Source organism: Canis lupus, chromosome 6 (genome assembly GCF_048164855.1).
Source record: "Canis lupus baileyi chromosome 6, mCanLup2.hap1, whole genome shotgun sequence".
Lineage (NCBI taxonomy): Eukaryota > Metazoa > Chordata > Mammalia > Carnivora > Canidae > Canis > Canis lupus.
This window is the reverse complement of record NC_132843.1, coordinates 27,587,355-27,613,024: the sequence shown is the minus strand read 5'-3', so window position 1 is coordinate 27,613,024 and position 25,670 is coordinate 27,587,355. Positions and strand designations below refer to the sequence as shown.

The following is a 25,670-nucleotide window of genomic DNA, read 5'->3' as shown; positions in this document are numbered from 1 at the left end:
CAGGGATAGGAAGTGGGTTCCAGGGTTTCTGGAGAATCCATGGATCCCTACATCCAAGGACAGAAAATAGGAAACGTGACCTGCTGTGCCTAACCCCACTAGGGAAGGACATAGCCAGGATGCTGTGAACTTGGCCACTGTGACATCCACAAATAGGGCAGGAGGGAACACCTGCCCCTGTCCCAAGGCCATAGAGAAAGGATAAGAGCAGAAGCTGGGGCAATGCAGAACAGAGTCAGCAAGAAGCCCAAGCCCAAGACTTGGAGTCAGACACAGCAGGGCAGGGAGGCCAGAGGGGAAAGAGTGATTGTGGGAGTGGTTCTGGTCACAACAGCCTATGTTATGGTTTCCACAGTCACCCAATGGATGCATGGGTGCCTGCCACCTCAGACAACATAGGACCAGCAGCACCTATGTGGACCCACTCCCCTTCCCAGCACTCAGAGGAGCAGGACACCCAAGCTACCATACAGGCCTCCAGTGTCTCAGTAACCCATCCCCCCAACATGCTAAGGAGCTCCTCCTCTTGATTAGCTAATTTAGAAATACCACCCAGGTGCTAGTAAGCCCAAGGGGATCAAAAAAGGCAGTTTGCAGTTTGCAGAAGGAACCTCTAGTTTTCATGAGAATTCCAGAGTCAAGAGGCCAAGAGAGGACCACATTGGAATCCAATTAGCAGGCCAAAACCCAGTGTCACATAACAGCCCACCCGAGGGACAAGTGCAACATCAAAAAAAAAAAAAAAAAATTTGGAAGGAGGCCTTCCTGCAAGGCCAGGAGGGCTCAGCCACATAAAACCTCAGCTCAAACTTAGCTCTAAGGAAAAAAGACACTCAGAAGCAGGAGAAGTGATGCTGGACCCAGTCGGAAAGCTTGGCAAGGTGGAAGAGGCTACCAGCCAGGAGAGGAGAGGTCTTGGCAAATGACAGCTGATGCCTTGTTCTGTTGTTTGTGTTGCTGGAAATGGACTACTTTTTGTATCAATATGTGAAGCAGACTTCTCCTCATAGGATTTTCTTGCCTCTACAAGAGTCCTCTCTGTGAACTGACCTTTAATGAGCAAGGAGACTAACCTAGTGGAGACATTAGTCACATTAGCTACCTATTTCTGCCTCCCTCATCTCTATCTTCATGGGCAGACCTCAACATCTCCTAGGTTTGGAGGAAATGCTTCTAAAAACTCCAAAGACCTTTGGACCAGGTTATTTCTCACAACTGCCATCAGAAATGATACTTTGCAACCTTCATCCAATTTACCCTTTTGTTTAATTTAATGATGGATACTTGCAAGTGTCCACCCTACATTGTCACAGACAATCACTGGACAGGGTTTCTTCTCTTAATAAGAAGACAGGGTCTGGTCCAGAAAACTAAAGCACAGAGGTTTTAAGTCCAATAAAATGCCTTCAAAGCAAGCCAGTAGAAAACACTCAGATATTACCTTGAGGATCCTAATGACCTCAAATCTGTTTGTTTTTAAATCCTCAATTCCATTCCTCACCCCTACAATTCTTCCACTCCTTTTCTCTTCAGGATGAGATTTAGTCATCAGAGCCAGTTGGCCCTCTGAACATTTTTCTGGTGTCTGGAAATAGGATCACTTGCAGAGACCAAAAAATTTATTTTCTCTAGCTAACCTCATAAAAATGCAGACTTTACATGCCTGTCATAGATCTTTTTCCATCCATACCTAAGTTCATGCCCACAACATGACCACTGGTTTTTCTGAGGGACTGCAGCTAGATTTGGAAGGCGAGTCATGTGTTGTTTGCTATAGTGTTACATCAAGTGGTCATACTCAAAACTGTGCAAAGAAATAAAAATTACAGTGGAGAGGAACATTGGGTCTCTCTCCGTACCGAGATCTCATTCCAACTTCCTGCTCCGGCACTGCCGTACTATCAGCTGCCAGCCATGACCTTCAAAGCAGCGCCCAATGGCCTTCACTTTTTGTGAGGTCTGTTCAGTTGCTGACCATAAAGGCTCCACTCTTCTCTTGTCCCAATCGGGTCCAGAGTTCCAAAGTTAACACTGGATAATTCCAATGGTATGTCATCTCCAATTCATCAACATGCAGTCCTGGATTCTAAACATTCCTATACTTAATAAAAACAGGAATGGCTGAGAAAAGATTGTTGGGTGAAAAAAAGCCTTTTGGAGAAATTTACTTGATAGCATTTTAAACCCATGAGCCAAAACTCATCCTGGATCCTTCCAGGCCAACTGCGTGGTGGGAAAGGGGTCATCAGGAAATAGCATATGGTGCCAGGCGTTAAGAGAAGAGAGACTGTCCAATGTCTGCAATAGTTCAATCACTGCTCATATGGCAAGGAGGGGAAATATGGAAAAGAAATAAGGATTCAACCAACTGATGTGAAAAAGCTTTTCTCTCCCTCTGGTCATGTTTTCTTTTGTCATTTCGACTGAAGATTGTTCCAGGTTTGGGTTTTTCATCCCAAAGAAATCTCCTCTAATATTGCCATTTGGAAAGGGAAAGAATATGTCACAATGGGGGTTGGTACTTCGTACACATAATGCATACATTCCATTTTCTATACATAACCAAAGGATAATATTTAGTGCTATTATAATAAATCTATTCCAGATCTTGCCAATAATAGGAAGTGGGACAAGAGAGAGGGTTTTTTAATACATAGGAAAAATTTTGCCTTCTTGGGTACTGACGTTCATTTATACAGTCAAACCCTCCCATCCAACATAATTAGGGCTGAGGTAATGAATGGCGAGAACTAATTAAAGAACGAGATCCTTTGAAAGTAATAAACACCTTAAAACCTTATTTTAATGTGTAGCTATAGGAACTGATTGTCCTGGTTTGCCTGTGATGAGACACTGGGCACACAACACCTTAACACCCAGGTTCAAGCTATGACCTTTCTTTGAATAGGGTCTACTAACTAGAATTCTCTGGACCTTCTTTCATGAACCCCTCCACTGATGTGGTCTGGGATTTCCAATATCAGTTTTTGTGAAGTCAAATAAGAACAGACTGGTGAAGACTAGAGCCCTTCTCCATTTCTTTTTTTTTTTTTTTTTGCAATATTTCAACTTTTAGAAGTTGCTGTAACCTGCCTACATTGACGAATGCTTTTGTAGTAACCAATTTTGGATCCTGTCCAAAACAGTCCATGAATTTTCAAAGCAGTGACTTTTTATGCTCAAATTTAATCAGTTTATATGATATTCACCTCTACTTCATTCAATTACTTCATTCCAATAGCAAGTGCAACAGGTATAAGGAGATTTGGAAACAAACACACTGATCTTATCAGTACCCAGTTCAACCCCTCCAGCAGGAAGGCATGCATGTCCCAGGAGAGCGCTGGACAGGCTGCTGGTGCCCAAAGTGCTATGGAGGTAAGTTATGTGTCTTACGTTGTACGTGTATTACATGAGACCATAGAATACCTAAGTTATTGCAGCAAGTCAATAACATAGAAGCTGGTTTTAAAAATGCCTCTACTTGAAATATTTAAGTACAAAAGGTGAATTCACATAAAAGGAATTAGTTCATTAGGATTCTGATCTAGCCTATTTTAGTGTTATTCTGCTTTCCACTGCCTTACTGTCTTGGGAAATACCAATTCATACTCATGTCCCAAATCTCTACAGGTTATCAGCTATCCTTCAACCAACAGTTAACTTCAACAGTATTTAGCACATTACATACTGGAATTTGTTCTAGATCTGGATGTGGGTGGTGGTGGGGTTACCCAAAGTCATAAGGTCACAGGCCCTTTTTTCAGGGAGACATGATTTCTAGATATGAAACAGGAAAAAGTGTAAAGCCAGTAAGTTAAAAAAGCAAATTATTAAATATATAGTGTAATTTTTATAGTACATAGTTTATGGTCACTCAGTGCACCAGGCAGAAATGAAAAGTCACTCCTAAGGTTCTACAGATCTCACTATGTTTCCAACAAGATTAGGGACCCTCCCCACCCCGGAGGTTTGAGTCTGCTATACAATTACTCGCTGGCAACACAAAAGTGGTCACTGGAGACCCTTACGGCCTCACACATCTAATACCAGATGACCTAAAATTACAGATTCCCCTCCACATCAGCCACCTCCTCATCCCATCCCTGGGTCTCAAATAGGGAAGCAGGGAGGAAGGGAAGGGGCCAGAAACAATCCTTTCCACTGCATTCAGCCCCCACACTCCAAGTGTAGACTGGGGCCTCATCATGGTGATTTGTTTTTTTAAGATTTTATTTATTTATTCATGAGAGATATACAGAGAGAGAGAGAGAGAGAAAGAGAGGCAGAGACATAGGCAGAGGGAGAAGCAGGCTCCCTGTGGGGAGCCTGATGCAGGACTCGATCCCAGGACCCCAAGATCACACCCTGAGCCACCCAGGCATCCCAATTTGTGCTCTCTTAATGAGAGGCCTGAATTAAGGGCACAACCTTTAATAAAAGCAAAATGACTCAGATATGGAAAACCTCTATATATAAAGTAAATTTTAATTTTCTTCTTTTTATGATACTAGATACTTGCTTCAACTTAGCCCAACACCAGGAAGAAACCAGGGCACAGTTTTAGGTACACTTCACATTAAAATGGTCTACTTCATGTAAATAACTGCTTTCATTGCCATTCAACCCACATGTGTAGGTGAAGAAGCCAATAGGTACAAGAAAATGGCTGGAGAATGGCCCCAGTGGGGTCCCTGTGTGACCACTTGCAAACCATTCTGAACCACGAATACATCCCCTTGACACCATACTGCTTTGTATCTATGTATGCCCTGTCCTACACTGACCTGAACCATCCCTTTTTATCACGTGACTATAGCCCAGAGCCTCAACCCCCACTTCTCCATAGGGAGCTGTGCAGAGTCACCAGAAGACATGTGCAGATCACTTCAACTGGCTGGAGGTTCACACGATCACTGCCCCACAAAGAACCTCATCAACAATCTATCTTACCTCCAGCCCTATTCACTAACCAAACAGTAAAGGAAGTCAAAATGAAACAGGGCTTCAAAAACTATTGCCAGAAACTGCTTCACTAAACTAACAATCTGTGATTGGGTTTACCCAAGTAGATAGCATAACCCTAAGTATTTCATTGCTTAGAGGACTTTCTTATCACACATTTAATCACTTGAGAGCAGGTGGCAAGTATCCCCTTCTGCACATGTCACTCACCAATGCAGGCATGGACCCTCACGGACAGCTGTGTCCTCAGGATGATGCTGTGCTTCTTGCCCCGCCTAATGGAGACAGAAGACAAAATAGACATGGGATCAGAGCAGTCAACACCTACATGCTGTCAGTCAACTTGAAGGTTCTGGTACACCCACCTCAAAGAGACTCTAGAGAAGCAGAGGCCTCAACAGAACAAGAATCTGTCCTGAAATAATGAGATGTCACTGGACTTTACAGAAAATTAAATGATGAAGTTTGATTCTGTTAGATTGGCTCACACATTCTATTACCAAATCTCGTCCACTCATTCCATCTGTAGACTTAGCATATACTCATGCTTGACCATGTTAGGAAAGTTTTAAAAGCTGTGCTCATCAAGTGAGATCCCTGCAATGTAACAATACATATCTGCTTGACCATTTTTACATGTTTTTGAATATAAACATGTACGTGTAGTAAGTCAAGACAGTTACAGCTTTTACCCTTTGCTCACAGGAAGGTAGGAGTCCACCAAAGCGCTTACAGCATATTTATTCTCAAGAATGCCAGTTTATACAATGCCTCTGCATCCTTCTCACCTCATTTAAACAACAGGGTTGTGGGGAGCGGGGCGAGGAAGTGCCTGGGTGGCTCAGTTAAGTGTCTGCCTTCAGCTCAGGTCACAATCTCTGGGTCCCAAGATCAAGCCCCATGTCAGGCTCCCCATTCAGCAGGGAGTCTGCTATTCCCTCTCCCTCTGATGCTCCCCCCACTCCTGCACGCGCGCACATGCACACACGCTCTCTCTCTCACTCTCAAATCTTAAGAGAAAACAAGATGGGCCCTCCTCCCCCATTCTTCTGCTCCTACTGGGGCTCATTCCACCCCATGCAAAGAAGAACCAAAGCACACAGCAGTTCAGAGAAGACAATAACTGGGAGAAAAAAAAAAAAGAGGAGTCCTGGCTACTTAGGGGTAACAAAGTCTTTGGGATTTGGACAAATTGGGGAGCCAGTGAATAAAGGTAAAATGGAGCCAACCAACCAGCACAGCAGCAGATAACCTACTGGGTCTCTACATGGCTGAACACTTCCCATCACTTCTCTGGACGCTCCTCCCACCCCAACCCCCACCCCCATTAAATCTGGCAGTGCCTTCCTGCTTCCTGGTTTTGGTATCCTGTTGGAAGGAAAGGAACAAAATATCACCAGGGCACATGGCTAATATTGTGATTATGAATTCATAATAATCACTGCAACAGTTTTATTTATTCTTGAGACAAGGGGAAAGGGGAAACTATGGCTTTTTAAATGATCTTTTTCAGAGAAGAAAGGAAAACCACTTGCATAGTCCCTACAAAAGCATGCGGTGGCCTCCAGCCCAGCAGCTGCTTAGAAGCAGAAAATCTGCATTCACAGTCCCCTCAGATGGGGGTGAGCCCCTCCTTTATTCTTTGTTCATCTGTTTGCACATAGCAAATATGAAACAAGGCACTGGTCTCAAGGAGCTTTAACAAGTATACAACACTTGACCCATCTTCACAAATCTGGGATTCCTATAAACACAGACTGCAAAATTTTTTTAACACAAAGATCTTTCTCTGACAATCCAGATGTTGATCCTCCTTCAGTTCTTGTGATCACATTAGAAAGCTTTAAGTGCATGGAAGTGAATTATTGAACAGATTTCAGGGCATTCTGGGATGGGGGACAGCAGCCACCAGGTGTGTAGCTGTACCCAGCAATGGGCAGAGGTCAAGCTTAGAGCAGTAACCAGAGAACCAATGAGTTAAGGCCAGACTGTGATTATGAGTAACAGCAAACCCTGAATCCACAGATCTAGAGGATTTTCTATAACTCATGTTATCAGCAGTTATGAGTCAATAAATAAAGCATGTAGACAAAAGTACATGTTTTAGATGCCCAGATATGGGGGGAAAGTATAGTACGGCCAGGGAAAATATTTCAGAAAACCTCAAGATCTGGAAAAGTTCAAGAGGGCCGACTGATAGCCCTGCTTTATCTTCAAACAACTGCAAAATTGAATCTTGCAGAAATGCTTATTTTCCCACAGAATTCTCCAGTCCCACAGTGGGAGTGTGCTGTAGTCTAGGACTCCAGGCACCTGCATGGAAACAAAGACAGTCTTGAGGAAGCTATGCTGGACCCACCATTCTGGAGAGGTAGTCTTCTCTGTGCTTGTGCACTGAGAAAGCAGGCAAATGGCTTACTAAATTACTAAACTCTAAAGGAATTGAAAAGACCACAGAAGAAAGGACTATATTGTAGTAGTTTTATCACCTATAATTCCTCTGCTTCAACATACTACTCCTTCCCCACCTGCCCCTGTACATGAAATCCTACAATTCATGAAGAATTCAGGAAGAAACCTGTGGGGAACTGGGGGCCACAGGCTGTGGAAACCACCTAAAAGAAAGGAAGCCCCAGATCCCAGGACTTCCTAGCAAAGAAGAGGGCTGTTGTAGGGGCTGTGGTAGTGAGTGGCAGCCAGGTCCACAGATGGATTCTCCATCTCCATCCCATCCCTGGTTTCCCCCACCTTCAATGTGGGTACTATTTCTGTGCCCATTTTGCAGATGGGGAATACAAAGTTTGTAGAAAGGAGATAAACTGCATCAAGTCACATGGCTGGTAGAAACAGACCCAGGCTGAAAGCATCCTGCCCTATGCTTCATAACCTTCTCAAGAGCTTACATAGGATAGAGTCCAGGCATTCTTAAGGAACTGGTGTAACCTTAATACCAAAACCTAACAAAAAAGACACACATTAAAAAATTAAGATTCAAGTTAAGAAAATATTGGCTAACCAAATTAAGTTTATTCTAAGAATTCAAGAAGAATTACAAGAAGTTCCAGATTTTATTTAAATATGTATCAAGAAGCACCTGGGTGGCTCGGTGGGTTAAGTAAGTGACTTGATTTCAGCTGAGGTCCTGAAATCAAGCCCAGCCTAGGGCTCTGTGCTCAGCGGGAAGTCTGCTTCTCCCCTTCCCCATGCCCCCGCCCCCACCTTGCTCATGCATGCACATGCTCAGAGGCTCTCATGCTTTCTCTCTCACAAATAAAGTCTTTAGAAGACAATTTTTTTAAAAAAAGATTTTATTTATTTATTCATGAGAGACAGAGTGGCAGAGACATAGAGGGAGAAGCAGGTTCCCTGTGGGGAGCCCAGTGGAGTACACGACCCCAAGACCCCCGGATGACAAACTGAGGCAAAGGCAGTCAACCACTGAGCCACCGAGGTGTCCCTAAAATAAAATCTTTAAAATTTTAAAAATAAAACTCCTCTGGATGCAGAGATGGAATCTTCATTTTGAAGATGTTATAGCGCTCTGCCAATCCCAAGGAGGATTGCTTACATTTGAACTCAAACAAGAAACAAACTTATTTTGGTTGAAGGTATACTCTACCCACTACATGCCTTCTTGCCTTGATGTAATGCTGGAAGGCAAATAGCCATATTTAAACTGTGATGAAGCATGAAAGATGGAAGCCACATCCTAAGGATGGCAAAGAAGAGAAAATAAACCTAGGCCCGTAAGAGCAACCTGTCATCAACATATTGTCCTTCAAATGGCCCTAATCATCTACTTTTTAGACTTCATTTCTAAACAGAAGATTAAGGGGTGCCTGGGTGGCTCAGTCAGTTGAGTGTCCAACTCTTGGTTTCAACCCAGGTCATGATCTTAGTAAGAGTCATGGAATTGAGCTCTGCATCAGGCTCCACACTCAATGGGGAATCTGCTTGAAGATTCTCTCCCTCTGCCCTTTCCCCAACTCATGCGCTAGCATGCAGGCTCTCAGTCAAAAAATATTTTTAAGTAAATAAAGAGAAGTTTTAGATTTATAACTCCCTTCCTCCAAGAAATCACCCCAGCCTCTCTGGTCTTTGATGCTCATCGCCTGGGTCCCAGACCAATGTTCCTCTCCTGACCACCTCACACCTTGAGTACAGTTCAAGGTAACCTAATTTGTATAAACCCTTTTCCCCTCCCCAAACTGCTCCCGCTCAGAACCCCGCTACTTTTCTAAAGTTACTGTCTGTACACTAGCCAATTAACGTCATGTGCCCATTTTACTCTTATTTTGCTGTAGCCAACACAGCACTCCCCCTCCACGACAGGCCCCTACCCACCCCCCACTCCACCTTCTTCAGTCACCAAGCTCAGGCACATGAGGTCACAGCAGACCACATCTGACAGCAGCCTCCCTGCTCCAAATTTTGTCCACTCACCCCACCCTCCCTGTCACTTGACTTCCAGGAGGACTCCCCGACTACAGGTCAAGTCTCTTCTGACTCCCATTCCCACCATAAAGCCCAGCACCCACCCAAGCTCACCCACTTCCCCTGGATGCCATCTCTATCCAGTGATGTGAGTAGCATTCAAAGGTGCTTAGAGCCTTTCCATTCTCACTGTCCGCTCAGCATGGGAGTGAATTCTCTCCCCTGATTTCCTATAGAACCGTTTCCTCCCTGAGTCCTTAAAAGCCTAGGAGGACTTTAAAGAGTACCACTTCCTAGGCCCACCCCCAAGTTCTGATTTCATTGCTCTGAAGTTGCGTGGGGAGGGAAGTTCAAGTAAGTTCCTCAGGTGGTTGCAGTATGCTCCAACACGAAAACCTAGCCTGTAGGTTCCTGACCAAACAGCAGACTACCTGAGCCGGGATCCCAGGCCCCAGCCAAACCTCCTGAAGCAGGTGCCTAGAAGCCAGCATTTCTAGACAGCTTTCCTCCAGGTTATTCAGAGGCAGCCCAGCACTGGCCCAGGGCTACTGTGCAAGGATTTAGGTGGGGAGGGGTTCCACTGCCTTTCACCAGGTTCTCAAAGAGTTCTCTACATCCCAATAGGTCAAGTTTGAAGGAATGAGTAGTTCTCCCTTCTTACTGGCAGGAAAGAAAACTTCATCCAGTCACCTCTGTTTCCTCTGCTTCTAGACCTCGCAGCATGGAGAAGTCACTGGCAATACATTGTGAACCTAAATCTAAAAGCATACTGAAACCAAAAATCCAAACCGTACACAAGCAAAAACCCTGGATATGCTGAAAGAGAGGCTCTAGGTCAGGTGTGGTGGACGGGAAGCGATGAGCAGCTTTTCCTTCTTGTCCTCCTGGTAGGTACCCTTCAGCTGAGGGTGCAGGTATGTTGTTGGCACTCCTCTGGCAAATCAGCGAAGGATGTGAAGAGTCCCCTGTCTTCCCAGTGGAAGCCAAGCTCAAACTGCAACCAAGCCCTGCCATTGGTCGTGGTGAGGGAGAAAACCAGCCAGTTCCAAGCCAAAGGGGGCCCTCCTGCTGAGCTCAGGGCTCTCAGCTCCTCACTGCTGACTCCTCACCCCAAACCCTGTGGGCACACAAACCGTACAGAAACCTCAGGGGTCCATGGACCCACACTCACGTGGCTCCTTGGGGCTCATGAGCTACAGGCCGAGAAGCTAGGCATGTTAGGGTCAAACCAGAGCTCTCACCAACTCCTTCGCGCCCCTAAGCACGTCGGCTGCAAAGCTGGCAGGCTGGGGGCACAGCCACCCCTGCAGATGGCCTCCCTCACCTGCCTCTGAGGGTTCACAAAGCCGTCCCCACTGCACCACCCGCTCAGCGCAGGAGTTCTCCCTTATGCAACTTCCGACAGCATTTTCAGGAATGGTCTGCCCAGGCAGCCCTGGAGGGCTTTAAAAAGCACCACCGTCTGGGGCCACCCCCAAGTGCTGATTTCATTGGTCTGAGGCTGACCAGGAGGGAAGTTGTTAAAGTTCCTCAGGTGTTGCACTCCAGGCCTGAGGACCTAGGCTGTAGGTTCCAGACCAAGCAGCAGACCACCTGAGGAACTTTGATGAGGCCAGGATCCCAGGCCCCAGCCAAACCTCCTGAAGCAGGCACCTAGAAGCCAGCATTTCTAGGCACTTTTGCCCTCAGGGTATTTGGCTCTAAGGACCTTCAAACGTTCAGCCCTTTCCAGCCCTGCCTGGCCTGAGCCACAAGCCCCCCCACCCAAGCCCACAGGGTTGCACCCAACTTCCCCACCCACACACAGCCCTATGAGCACCGGTGTGGGGGTGAGGAGTAGTTTGCAGAGCCCCAGCCCAGGAGGAAACTGGAGAGCCAACCCTTGGCCGCAGGCCTGAGCCAAGGCCAGAGAAAACTGAGGTCACCCTAAGTGACTGAGACAAAGGTAGGAGCACTTGGGGAGGCACAGTCCACGTGCCACAGTCACCACACCGGTCCTCATCACGCCCAGCTGCACTCTAGTGCTCCTCAAGCCCCTCGTAGCTCTTCCACGCACCCCCCACCCCGGCCCCCCGGCGCTTTCCACCTCCCAACGCCACTTTCCCCTCCAGGGCTAACCTCCGGCCCCATTTCTCCGTGACAGGTTCCCAGGCCCCTCAGCTGGCACTGGTTTTCTTTCAGACGCAGTGAAGGTGGAAATAAGCAGAAAAGCGGCGGGGGCTCTCTGGCCCAGCTCTGCCCTGTGGGCAAGGATCCAGCTTTGGTTTTCCTGAACTAAAAGAAATGAGATTTCAGAACGCTTTCACCTTCATGCACCCCTCCAGGTCGAAAATCCAGTGATTCCCGTTTCAGGGTATCTACTTTCCAAATTCTGGCTGTAATTATGGTAAGGGCTACTACTTTTGAGTTTATATGCTGGGAATTGGCTTAATGTTTTCGGTACTATACGTCATTGCATTTTTTCCTCACAACAACCCAGCCAGGATGTATTAGGATTATCCCCAGTTACTAGGAGATTGAGGTTCAGAGAGGGGAAGAAGCATCCCCGCGGTAACACAGCCATGAAACTAACTGCCAGCCAGCCCATGTCCCTAACCACTATGCCATGCTGCTCCCCGCTGTGCCAGAGACCGTGTTGGGATCCCTGCTGATACAGGGAGGTAAATGGAATTGGGTAATATGGTCCTCATTTTATAAATAAATTTTATAAACTCTTGTCAGAGATCAAGTGGCTTGCCCAAGGTCACACAATGGCAGAGTCGCGAATAATAATCCAGAGGGTTCGGAGCTTCTGGTTCGGCCACAACATGCTGTAGTTGTTAATTTCCCTGGCCTTGGAAAAGCAATAAACAGACTTGGCTCCATTTTGGTAGCATAACTGCTTTGTCCTTCTACTTTTGAAGGTCTTTCTCCTCTTCTCCAATTAGCTATAGCTTAAGTGATAATTCTAAACAAGGAGTGGGTTAATTTTTAGTCTTGGCATTAAAGAGCAGGGTAATGGACAAGCACAAAGAAACTCCTCCAGCAAGGAAAATTCTCAGAACACACTGTACAACAACAACAACAAAAAAAAAAAAAAAAAAAAAAAAAACAGCATTTACATACCTCCTGCCACACATTGTCATTATATGGTCACAACACTAGCAGATTTTTGCTAAAATTTACACAAAGAAATCAAGAGAAAGAATGGTTTCATTTGTCCTTTTCATGCCTCAACGGGGCAATTCTTAACTGGAAAGAAATTATATTTTAACTCCCATTCATGGGAGACAAGAGTTCTCAGGCACACAGACAATGCTAAATGCCACACTCTGAGGGGAGGACCTAGAAGGGGAAACTCAGAATAAATGACACTGCAGATGTGCCCAGATGCCTCCCACCTGTGCAGGAAGGCTCAGCCTGCAGGCTGCTTCCAACTAGCTCCCAGCAAGCTGCCATATGCTGCCTGGGCTCAGTGGTGGTAAACAACCTGGGGATAATGGAGTGACCCAGCAATGCCAGGACAGTACCATCCTCGTTAGTCTTCTGCAGCCTAGGTCAGGGACAGAGGGGCCTCCCCACCAGTGATCACTAAAGGTAGCTTCTCCATACTCTTCCAGACAAAAAGGAGTGCCATCTTGAATACATTCCAAAGGACAAGGGATAGGTCACTAAAAACCAGGAATTTTGCAAAAACATAAAGCCCCCTCTGGGCTAAGTTTGGGGCCCACCTGTCAAAAGCACAGCTACCCAGCATGGTCTGGCTACTTTCTCCTGATGATACTTTCCAACGTATGAGTCCTGCCTTCTCATCTTGCCATAATCCATCTTAGGTTGCGGGTGCAGAAATGTGGTCAAGGTTGCACCTATCACATGGCCCCATGGCCAGGTGATGATTTACAAGGGAACAGAGAGAGAAAGTAAGTCCCAGGATCTCCTCTGGAGAGCTTGCAGCAGGGTTCCTGGCTCTTGAGGAATGGTTGTGGGGACTTTCAGCACCTGGATGCTGATGCTGAGAGTGCCAGATGATGGCAGCAAATGCGTCTTCCCCAGAGTCACGGTGCAGCCTGCTTGAGTGCTACTTGAGCCAAATCCAGTGTTTTAGCCTGGGACCGATGATGTCCTTGCATGAAACAAACTTATGTCACCAAAAGTACCAACATATATCCTGAGTAAACCTGAAATGCCTTTGCCCAGAAGCTCCTGGGATGGTCAGGTGAGTACAGACTTGGAATCAGGTCCACCTTTGTTCAAACTTGGCTCTACCATCTCCTGGCTCTGTCTTCCTGGACCTGTAATTTAAGTCCTGACCCTCAGTTGTTTCAAATGAAAAACAGAAACAATAAAATCAGTCACATGACTGTTAAGAGAATGAACTATTAAATAAACAGACCGTGAACAAGTTACCTGGTATGGTGGTTGGCATAGCAGGTGTTCCATAAATGTTATTTTCTTCCCCACTCTTTTTTTTTTTTTTTAAGAGAGAGAGTATGTGCATGTGTTGCAGGGGGGCAGAGAGAGAGAGAATCTTAGACTCCATGCGCAGCAGGAAACCTGCCATGGGGCTCGATCTCAGGACCAAGATCATGACCTGAATCAAAATCAAGAGTCAGCACCAAGGTGCCCCTTTTTTCCCCACTCTTCACCCTTGATACTGCTATCTAATATAGGGATGCTTTCTTCCCCTAAGCTCCCATCTCCAGATCATTCACTTTTGATAAGAAAGAAAAAAATCAAACAGAGCATGGTCTTCAACTGTACTACCAGTAGAGAGATTTTTCAGGATGTTAACAATCTACTCATAAACTCCTGGTATATGCTTATCAATGAACCATGAAGTCATCCAATTAGACTGTCATCCAGCCTGAATTTTGACATCTTATATAAAGGGATAGCACTGTCAAATACTTTGTAAAAACATAGCAATGGAATTTTCCCAAGCCTATCAATCTAATAATAATTTTTTTTAATAATGATGAGTAGAATCTAGTGTGACATAATAATGACACCTCTCCTCTATGTATAGCCTGTAGTAGTCTGTCCCCAGGGTCTGTTCCCATTGGGTCCTCAGAAAACTTGGCTGGTTCCCACCAAGGATCCCGGCATTAGTGCTCATGGTCATGTTATTCAGGAATCCATTTCAGGGTCCTGCCATTTACCTGACTACCAACATTCAGTAAGTACCTATCATGTGCTGGGAAAATGCTAGATGACAGATATTCAAACAAGCCCAGTTCTGATCTATGAGATTTTTAGCAGCAGGCAACTAAGGGAGGTACTTTTAGGGGGCAAAGCACCATAAACTGTGGCAGGTGTTGAAGTTGGGGAAACCCAGAAAATCATCGGAAATACCAGAATCAGGCAGAAAACTAATGCTGAGAAGGTTCCCACTCTCCCTCATCTTGAGAGCCACTCACAAAGCATCAGCACTCACAGAGAATATTCATCTGGCTATAATCTATTTTTAACTCAGGCAGGGTAGCTTCAGAGAAACTTTTGGGGAAGTCCATGAATATCAGATTGAGACAGCTAAACTCTACTTGGAAAGCAACAGGGAATCTCTGAAGGTTTCTCAGGAGGAAGGTGATAAAATCAGAGATTGACTTGGATCTGAATGGATGAGGACAGAAAGGAAGGCAGGGGGCCCCCAATTAAAAAGCTATTTCAACGGGGATCCCTGGGTGGCTCAGCGGTTTAGCTCCTGCCTTGGCCCAGGGTGTGATCCTGGGGTCCTGGGATCCAGTCCCGAATCGGGCTCCCTGCATGGAGCCTGCTTCTCCCTCTGCCTGTGTCTCTCCTGAATAAATAAATAATTTTTTTTTTAAAAAAAAAGCTATTTCAACAACCTAATAAATACAGGAATAGCTGACCATATGTTCATGTGTGATGAATGTGATTTTACTTTCTTTACACCTGATTTTTCATGTGTATTGTTTTATTCAGATTCACAGCAATCAAAAGTACTAAGCCATTCTAGAAGTAGGCTAAAAGTAGGTAGGCTAATTGTGATGTCAATTAATACAATTATGAATCACTTTCTCCACTGTTGTGAGTTCAAAAGGTGATATAGTATAAAATAAGCTACTAGGACATCTGCCAAGGAAATGAAATATCCAGGAAGTTATCATTAAAAACAATACTTGAAATAGTTGTCCAACTACTCAAGTCTAGAAAATATTATTTTCATTATATTTGGTTTAAAAAAAAAAAAAACAAAAACTTAGAAGGTAATGTGCTTAATTAAACTATACCACAAATGTTCCTGCCCCTGAGTGGCCCTGTCAAGAAGAATTACTCAGAATGCAAACGGATTTGCAATTTCTACTGGTCAGGCATTTGCATCTCCCTTCCTTTGTGTGACTGTGTGTGAAGAGAAGGGTAAAGCTACGGTGGTTTCTTCCGAATATTCTAAGGCCTTAACGTACCCCCATATCTTGGAAGGTTGGGACTAGTGAGCAGGGACAACTGTTGCTCTTACCCAGCATCATCCTGGAAGCCTTCCAGCTCATCCCGTTGCTCTGCCAGGGTGGCTTCCAAGTCCAGGTAGGCGCCGTTGTGGGAGAGCTGCAGCGTGCAGTCATCGAGCTGCAAGAGAAAGAGCTTTTAAGCCGAGCCTGCTCCCGGGACACTGACCTTGTATAAAGAAGTCCCTTCAGGTTGCCTTCATGTGTTTTTTAAAATCAAGCATTATTCTGAAATTCAGATCATAACAGGCAGAGGGAGTGGGTTAGTACAAACAAATTGGGAGCCAACTACATAGTGCACGGACTGAAATGACACCTAGTAAGGGAGTGGCACTGACAGGGCCTAGGAGACGTGGACAGGGGAGTGAAGGAGTCCTTCTCCATCTGAATGATAGCATATCCAAATTACAACATACCACAGAAGACATTTGGTCTCTCTGTTACTAGCCTTATTTTTGAAAAATTTATTTAACAGTTACATGTTGCTAACTATGTCCCATGCATAATGCTAAGCATTATACCTGTTACATCATTTGACTGTCACACAAACCCTATTAATTTCTATCATTCTCCCCATTTTTAGGAAGAGTACACCAAGGCACGGAGCAAGACTACGTTACTTGCCCAGGGTCACACCTGGTAAATGGTAGTTTGATTCAAAGTCGTGCTCTCGATCACTGTGCCACTCTGCATCCTCTCTACGGCCACAAGCCTACAAAGGACTTGAAAATATCATGTTTGCAAAATGCAGTACATGTCATCTTAGTGTTCGGGTGTGGCCAAGGCCGTGTCTCATGTTTGCCAAGCCCATTCCTTTTTCTTCCTGGGCACAAAGACTACATATCCCAGTCTTACAGTAGGGCTAACGGCTATATAACTGAATGCTGACCAATGGAATAGTAATGGAAAGTTAAAAAAAAAAAAAAAAAAAAAGGCTCCCAACAGGCCTGGCCCTTAACCTCCCTGCATATCCATCCACCTTTCTTCTCCCACATACAGCCAGATGCAGAGAAGCCAGAGGCTGGATGCAAAGGCACCAAAGGAGGACTCCAAAGTCTAGAAACCAGCAAAGCCCCAGATAGGAGGAGCTCCAGCTCCTGAATCACTGCTTGGAAGAGAGCATTCAATTGCCCAGCATCCACTGCCCACCCTGGCTAGTGACAAGAGCTAGACATAAGCCTTTGCTGTGGTAAACTGTTAAGATTTTGAGGTTGTTACAGCAGCCAGCATTACATGACATTTAGAATACAGGAAAATAATTTTATCAAAGATTAACGTTCTGAGGAAATCCAACTTCACGCTTGATTTCTTGGGCTATAAGGGCTGGTCTTAGTAGTTACCTACCAGATGAGCTAACACTCCTATTCCACAATGACGGGAGATTGGGGGAAAGCAAAGGTAAATATTTAGCTACTTTAAAACATCTAGATAAATGCCTGATAATCCTCCCACTATAAGTGAGATTTCAAACAAGGAATTAGTCTCTTTTGATGCAAAAGCTTTGCTTATTATCCTCAACAAGAGAAATGTAGACTGTTGACTTATCTAGAATCAGCATCTGTAACAGGCTGCTAATTCTTATAGAGACCCCACAGCTCCTGTTTCTAGTTATCCTTAACAGAATGAAAGGAATTTGTTTTTTTTTTAATTATTTGTAAGAAATACCTAGCTAAATCATTTGAAGGAGGGCTAATCCTATTTGATTCACTTGTTTTTATTTCTCTAACAAACTGGCTTCCCTTAACTCCTAAAGGCACACTGGTGAGGTTCAGCATTCTTGACTGGTATTTTATGGATGGATCATCTCATCTGAGAAAGCATTTCAACCCAAGGATCCAATTGGCCAAATTCATTGTACTGTGGTGCGAGACATGCACCCAGAGTTTGGGGGGACATGCAGGGGAGCTGCCTCCCCCAGCCTTTAGAAGCAGCGGACAGGAAGGATTTCCTACAGAAGCCATCTCCTGGGCCAAGCGTCTCCCGTGGACTGCAATCATACTTGATCATTCCTAGATGGAACATTCCATTAGAAACTGGACCTGTTAACGTGTACCCTAAGCCATGTGTAGAGCTGGAATCACTGCAGCTCAGTCTTGCTTTGACCCCTTGCTGATGTTATTAACTAAGACAACTTATGGGGTCTGTCCTGTTGATAGTACCAACACTTTGGCTTATTTCTCATCCCACTTATAACCAACAGACCAGAAGATGGGGATAATAAAAGCCCTTTAAGCCATAACAATTTCTTTTGCCTCAGGCCCTAGAAATGCGTGAGCCCAGAGAAAAAGGCTTTTGGATAAAGAGTTTCTGCTTCTCCCAGGGGCCTGAGTCATTCTGAGGATGGGGTCCACACTCAGGCCAGAGAGAAAGAACCAAGTCGGAGAGGCAGTGCTGCTAGCATGGAGAGAGACAGAATGGGCACCTGTATTGGGTATAAATATTGCCACCATGGCCCATTTCAAGCTACCAAAGGGAAACCAATGAGTGTGGAGCTGGAAAAGAGACACAGAAGCCCACCAGTATATAATATTTTCACCAAACAGATACAAGAGATGTCAGAAACCTTAAAAGCATAGGTAGCAGTACAATATAACAAAACAATTAGGAAGTAACATGTTTTGAGTATTTATTACATATATTTTTTATATAACTTATTTAACTGTACGTTTATATAATTTACTTTTTAGGGGCACCTGGGTGGCTCAGCCAGTTAAGCAACTGCCTTCAGCTCAGGGTCCTGAGATGGAGCCCCACATCAGGTTCCCTGACCTGCCTGCGACTTTCCATGCTTATGTTCTCTCTCTCTCTCTCTCAATCTCTGTGTGTGTGTGTGTGTGTGTGTGTGTGTGTGTGTGTCAAATGAATAAATAAAATCTTTTTAAAAATTTACTTTTTAATAATGGCTGCATTCAACAACTGGTCACAAAATTCTGGGAATTTTGTGAGCCCCCTCCAGCCTCCCAGGTCACACTCCTTCTGACCCTCCCAGGTCATTCATTTGATGCACCCAACATGGAGGCAGCAGGGAGTGGGTAAGAGGCTGAGGACCCTGTCCCAGCTTTCACTCCTCACACCCCACCTAGCCCTATGGTTGTCTCCTCAGCTGGGGCAGAGGTGGAGCTCACTGGCCACCAGCAGATATAGCCTTGTTCTTACTGGCAACTGTGGCCAGTTTGCCCAGCATCTCCATCCCATACCTGAGGATGGAGCCTCAGATGAATACGAATATCTGGTTTTGGGACGCCTGGGTGGCTCAGCAGTTGAGCATCTGCCTTTGGCTGAGGGTGTGATCCCAGTACAGGGATCGAGTCCCACATCAGGCTCCCTGTGAGGAACCTGCTTCTCCCTCTGCCTATGTCTCTGCCTCTCTCTGTGTCTCTCGTGAATAAATAAATAAAATCTTAAAAAAAAAAAAAGGAATATCCGGTTTTCCTCAACATTCACCAAGTATCTGCCCACCAAGTATCTGCCTCAGCATGCTCCTGGCCAGGCTGGAACCACAACATAACACCCCACAATCTCCCCAGCCTCCAACAACAGAATCCCAAAAGTTTAGCAGAACTGCCTGTTCTCATCATTCCTCTCCTCACATTCAGGGCATCATTACTACCATTTCCATAGTTCAATTTTAACAAAATTATATGTCAGGCACGGGCTGGGCACCAAGGAACACATAAACGCTTCCTCCCCTCAAAGATCATCTTATTGAGTAAATATAACACACAAATAGAATGCAGAAGAGAATTAAAAGCCATTTAAACCAACTGTTATAATGTGTGGAAGTTCATCCTCAGTCGTATTTCTTCCCTATAATTAGCAGCCACAGGCTCCCGGGACCCAAGCATCCTCCATGAAAATGTCCCAGTCCTCCTTCCAGAGGAAAGGCTGCCATTACTTCCTAAGTCAGTGTCACAATCCTGCTCCCCTAATTAACAGATGGGCAATTTGTGCTAGTTTTCATCAACTAAACCAGAAAAGATGAATATGTGCCTTTTAATCTGTCAGGAAGTGAGTGTGGGGAGGCCTCACAGTAGAGCTACAGGAAGGGGTCAAGTTCAGACATTGCAGCCTTTAGCGAGCGGGGACACATGTGCACCATGGGGGGTGCAACAACACGTGAAGGGGGTCACGTGGCCCAGGAAGGTACCACACAGGTCAACACACACTGCCCGCACCATTCCACCACACAAGCCCCACCTCATCAGCACACCCGAGACACCCAAGATTAATATTTAAACCATAATGTGGGCCAAGGAGTAAGAATACAGGGCTTCTTTGCTGGACCCACACATTGAAACAGTAAAATCCCTCGAAGGAGGGTCAGCTTCAGGTATCACCTTCAAAGCAAATTGGTAAGTATATCCAGCAAAATCTTCAATCTCGTCAGGGAGAAGTGTTATAAAAGAACACAACGATGTGAATAGGCAGCGAGTCAAGGTTGAGTCCCACCTGGCTGTTATAAAGATTCAGACAGAACCACCCAAACTTTGCCTACACCGTGGAGGACTCTGACACCTCCCTGCCAGACCAGCTCTTGACAGGGAACCTCAATCCCTACTTACGCCAAGGCAACCTGATCCCCTCCCTTGGCCGCTCATGTCAACTGTCTTCCTGAATGACTTAAGAACTCTGGAATTTCCTGACTCCAATAATTTTCATGTCAACCCTGATCCCCTGGCAGCATGTTCCCCCCACTCCCTTCTTGGCTTTAGGTGCAGTGGCCAGGACACTGCCGGGCACTTCAGGACATAAGACAAAGCAAGGAGCCCTGGGGGAAGATAACGTTACAGGGCTGTTCCAGAAGTGCGGCGGGCAGGGAAGTCTAGCGGCAGTGACCGCGGTGTGGCAGGAAAACTTCAGATCAGGCTGCAGCCTGTAAACCTGTGGCCAGGATTCCGGGGAGGGGGGCAGGGTACTCAGGAGGGGGTCTTCACAGAGCCACACTAGGGACCCTTCCAAACACTCTGGGGTTTTGTGTCACCCCATCTTAACACACCACTAAAGCAGCCCCTCCACTCCTTGCAAAAAAGGTTGCACAAGGTCACTCTCAGGTTCTTCTGACTGTTCCTACAAAGACAGTGCAGTTCAAAAAGAAAAGGCAGACTCACCATCCTGGGGTGGGGGTGGGGGGAAGCATCTAAAACAAGGCTGATGTCACATCTCGATTTGTATATTCTTTTCTTTCCTTAATCTAGTGAAGCAGTGTGTTACTGAGGTGGTTTAATGATTACCTGGGGTTGGCAGCAGTTCTACAGGGATCCTTAGTCTAGGCAATAAAATACATTTGCATGGAACCATTCTATAAATATACATAAGGACTATCCTTTAAGCTAATTTTGGTAATAGTTCAGAAGTAGGAAAACATATGCTGATTTTTAAGAGAAAACAAAGAAAAGCTAAAATATCATTTACTAATGTCATTTGATTGGTTCCCCCCCATGCTTGCATGCACACAGCTTACAATATGATTTTGTGGTTCCTCCCATCAAGAGGTAGGTTCTTTCTCTACTCCCAGAATCGGGGTTGGCCTGTGTATTATTGCTTTGGCCAACTCAGCAACAAATATGACATAGTAGAGACGAGAGATACTTGTTCCCCTAGGGCTATCCTCTCTTACTGCTCTTGGAACTCTGCCAACGCATGAAGAAGCCAGGGTTAGTGAGCCTCTGGGATGCGTGTTTGTTCCCGCTGCCCCAGCCGACATCCTGCCAACTGCCGCACACTAAGTGAAGCCAATATGGATCATCGAGCCTCCATCTGATCTGCCAGCTGATGACAGACACATGAGAGACCAGCAGATGTCAGCCAAACTGGCCCAAACCAGAAGAACCAGCCAGGAAACCCAAAGACTTATGGGTAATATCTTATGACTGTTGCTTTAGGTCAATATCCCCTTCCCACGGCCAGCCACCTCAGCTCACAGCAGACACACAGCCCCAGGGAATGCAACTTCACACTTGAAGTGCTTAGTGCCTGGATCAGTGATGGGTGAGAGGCCCACATCACCAAGGTGCTCCCTGAACACACCATGACACTACCAGCTCAATGCAGGAATGCCAGCACAATGCCCAGCCCTCAGCTGCCACAGAGCAGGCATGTCCTTCCTGGAGACCCCACTGGGGACAGAGGGCAATGGCAGACGCTGGGCAGTAAGGCGGGGAGCATCAAAGGCTGGGAGAGTAGTCAGCCGAGAATCCCTCCCAGGGAAGCAGGAAGAAGCAAAAGGCAAAACAATGTATGAGTTGTGGTTCTAAGCCCTTAAAGCAGGTTCCATCGTCCCATTGTACAAAATGTACATTTAAAAGTCAAAGTATGAAGACTCTCAGGATAAGCAACTGCAAGCACAGGGCCCTTCGGACTGCACTGCTTGCACACCCACAAAGCGGGTCCCGAAAGTGGGACTGGTCCCACTACTGGCTCAGAAACAAAGCATGGCTGTGGGTCCCATCTCTTTCCAGGGCAGGCTAATTGAGGGTTCCTTGAGTGCCCCCTCTTCCAGGCTCATCCCAGCTCTAAGAGCAGTAGAAAGGCAGCACGTTTCCATTCATCAGTTCTAAGAGCACTACACCTGTTTCCCCTTCAAATGGCATTGCTGTTGCTAGGCAGTCATGAAGCTTGTGGCTTCTTTAAACTTTGTGGCTCCTTCTAAAGACAGAAGAGACGTGGAACTAGACATAGGAGACAGGCCAAAAAAAAAAAAAGGAAAGAGAGTTTTCCAATAAGCAATGACACGAGGTCCTTTCACAATTTCTTAATAAAACCTGCACAAAACCCTGGCTCGGCCATTCAAGTATCTATGGTCTATGGTTCCCCTATAACCCACGCAGACCACTACAGAGGGACGAGATGCAAAGGGATGCACATTATGGCTGCCCTCTGTCATTTCCTGAGATGTATAGTGAAGATATGGCATGCATTTCATTGTCCTTCAAACCACAGAAAAATTTCACAATTATTCCATTGTATATATATAATACATTTCACAATAAAAAATGATTAGTTTCATATATTGGCCCATTTTCTTAGATAAAGATCAGATGAAACTGATTCACATGATATCAGAAGAAAACAGGTCCTATTAGCTAATCCCAACAAATATTATTCAAACTTTTAAATCCTCAGGGACCCATTTAGCTTCTTTGGAACAACAAATACAATGCAGGTACTTTAATAAATGTTTTAGGGTAAAGTACACAGATTTTTTGGATATCTAGCATATATGGGTTATGAAATAATATGAATGCATTTGCTTTGAAAGAGGCTGGATTTTACTTCCTTGGAAACCTTTATTAAGTTCTGTTATTTGTGGCCACCAACTTCATCGAGAGAAGCAATGTCCTGAAATTGATTTAGGCAGTTGCCAGATTTTATTTAAGTCAACAAAACCATGCAGCTCATCAACCAAAGGCCAGGGTTTCTGCCAAAGTCTACAAGAAAAACAAAGGCAAGATTTCTCCCATTAAGAGCTTAAGCTAAGGGGATATGATAATCTGGTAAATATTTGAATTATTTTAAAAGACTTTTTTATCATTAAATAAATAACCAAGAATGCATTAACCTTCTCTCTTAAAGAGGCTGGAATATTTACTTACATTTACAGGCACCTTTTTCCATTTTCTGTTTCACTTCAGTCAATTTGTAAAACAGCATCAGCACTAAGTTTCAGAATCCTATCTGATCCATTATCATTCACCCATTCCCTCATGCAGATTAATAATCCTTTCCTATACTCATCGTCTGTGCCAGGCACTGTGCCATGTCCTAGGGAGCCGACTCTCTGGACAGCCCAGGGAGCACCCACCGCTGTAGATAGGGCTGATCCCCAAACAGCTGGTGGGACTTCAGGAAGGACAATGAGTATGTCCCCTTTGTTGTGTCTGTTCTTGTTTTCATTGCATTGACAGGTTTGGGGAACAGGGAGCTAAAGGATGCAAAAGCCCTGCCAGGGAAGGAGTGTGAGTAGGCCAGACACTGAAAGAAGGAAGCCAAGGGCTCTGGAAGAGGAGACTTCCTGGCCACTGGAGAGTTTAGGCTTGATTCTAGAGCAACAGGAAGCTGTGAAAGGATTGTAAAGGGATACATCCAGGGCCAGCTTTGCAGGACGGGGATGGAAGGGAGAAGACAAATGAAGATGCCAGTGCAGGACCTGGGGGTAATTGGAAGAGGGTTTGGACAATGGGAGGAGCTATGGGAATGGAGAGAAAAGAGGGAGAGGGCTCATTCAGGGAAAGAGACAGGGAAGAGAAAAGGAAAAGCCAGGTGACATGGGGATTGATCAGATGCAGCAATCCCAAACAGAGAGAAGCAAAATCTTGAGTTTCTTATTTGATCAAATTAATATCTTTTAGTGATACCTTTACAAACATGAGAAACATAGGATCCAACAGTACATTAAGAAAATTCTTCACCATGACCAAGTAGGATTTATCCCTGGGACACAAGGCTGGTTCAACACCCGTAAAACAATCAATGTGATTCATCATATCAGCAAGAGAAAATCCAAGAACCATATGATCCTCTCATTAGATGCAGAGAAAGCATTTGACAAAATACAGCATCCATTCCTGATCAAAACTCTTCAGAGTGTAGGGATAGAGGGAACATTCCTCGACATCTTAAAAGCCATCTATGAAAATCCCACAGCAAATATCATTCTCAATGGGGAAGCACTGGGAGCCTTTCCCCTAAGATCAGGAACAAGACAGGGATGTCCACTCTCACCACTGCTATTCAACATAGTACTGGAAGTCCTAGCCTCAGCAATCAGACAACAAAAAGACATTAAAGGCATTCGAATTGGCAAAGAAGAAGTCAAACTCTCCCTCTTCACCGATGACATGATACTCTACATAGAAAACCCAAAAGTCTCCACCCCAAGATTGCTAGAACTCATACAGCAATTCAGTAGCATGGCAGGATACAAAATCAATGCCCAGAAGTCAATGGCATTTCTATACACTAACAATGAGACTGAAGAAAGAGAAATTAAGGAGTCAATCCCATTTACAATTGCACCCAAAAGCATAAGATACCTAGGAATAAACCTCACCAAAGATGTAAAGGATCTATACCCTCAAAACTATAGAACACTTCTGAAAGAAATTGAGGAAGACACAAAGAGATGGAAAAACATTCCATGCTCATGGATTGGCAGAATTAATATTGTGAAAATGTCAATGTTACCCAGGGCAATTTACACGTTTAATGCAATCCCTATCAAAATACCATGGACTTTCTTCAGAGAGTTAGAACAAATTATTTTAAGATTTGTGTGGAATCAGAAAAGACCCCGAATAGCCAGGGGAATTTTAAAAAAGAAAACCATAGCTGGGGGCATCACAATGCCAGATTTCAGGTTGTACTACAAAGCTGTGGTCATCAAGACAGTGTGGTACTGGCACAAAAACAGACACATAGACCAATGGAACAGAATAGAGAACCCAGAAGTGGACCCTGAACTTTATGGTCAACCAATATTCGATAAAGGAGGAAAGACTATCCATTGGAAGAAAGACAGTCTCTTCAATAAATGGTGCTGGGAAAATTGGACATCCACATGCAGAAGAATGAAACTAGACCACTCTCTTGCACCAGACACAAAGATAAACTCAAAATGGATGAAAGATCTAAATGTGAGACAAGATTCCATCAAAATCCTAGAGAAAAACACAGGCAACACCCTTTTTGAACTCGGCCACAGTAACTTCTTGCAAGATACATCCACGAAGGCAAAAGAAACAAAAGCAAAAATGAACTATTGGGACTTCATCAAGATAAGAAGCTTTTGCACAGCAAAGGATACAGTCAACAAAACTCAAAGACAACCTA

The 25,670-nt window shown here is 44.9% G+C and overlaps 1 protein-coding gene and 1 long non-coding RNA gene across 15 annotated transcripts in view; one reads left to right on the top strand and one right to left on the bottom strand.

Annotated features, from left to right (window-relative positions):
• The window catches only part of FHOD3 (formin homology 2 domain containing 3), a 463,300-nt gene that overhangs the window by 382,619 nt on the left and 55,011 nt on the right, over positions 1-25,670 (bottom strand). For all 14 annotated transcript variants that reach the window (XM_072829309.1, XM_072829316.1, XM_072829312.1 and 11 more), the window contains exons 2-3: positions 15,857-15,963; positions 5,176-5,240 (exon numbers count right to left, since the gene is read on the bottom strand). In XM_072829309.1, the coding sequence (XP_072685410.1) occupies positions 5,176-5,240; positions 15,857-15,963 (172 nt within the window). The remainder of the gene's footprint in view (positions 1-5,175; positions 5,241-15,856; positions 15,964-25,670) is intronic.
• On the top strand, positions 14,394-18,686 carry LOC140635163 (uncharacterized). Its single transcript, XR_012032485.1, has 3 exons — positions 14,394-14,554; positions 16,426-17,240; positions 18,530-18,686. It is a non-coding gene; the product is annotated as an uncharacterized lncRNA (long non-coding RNA).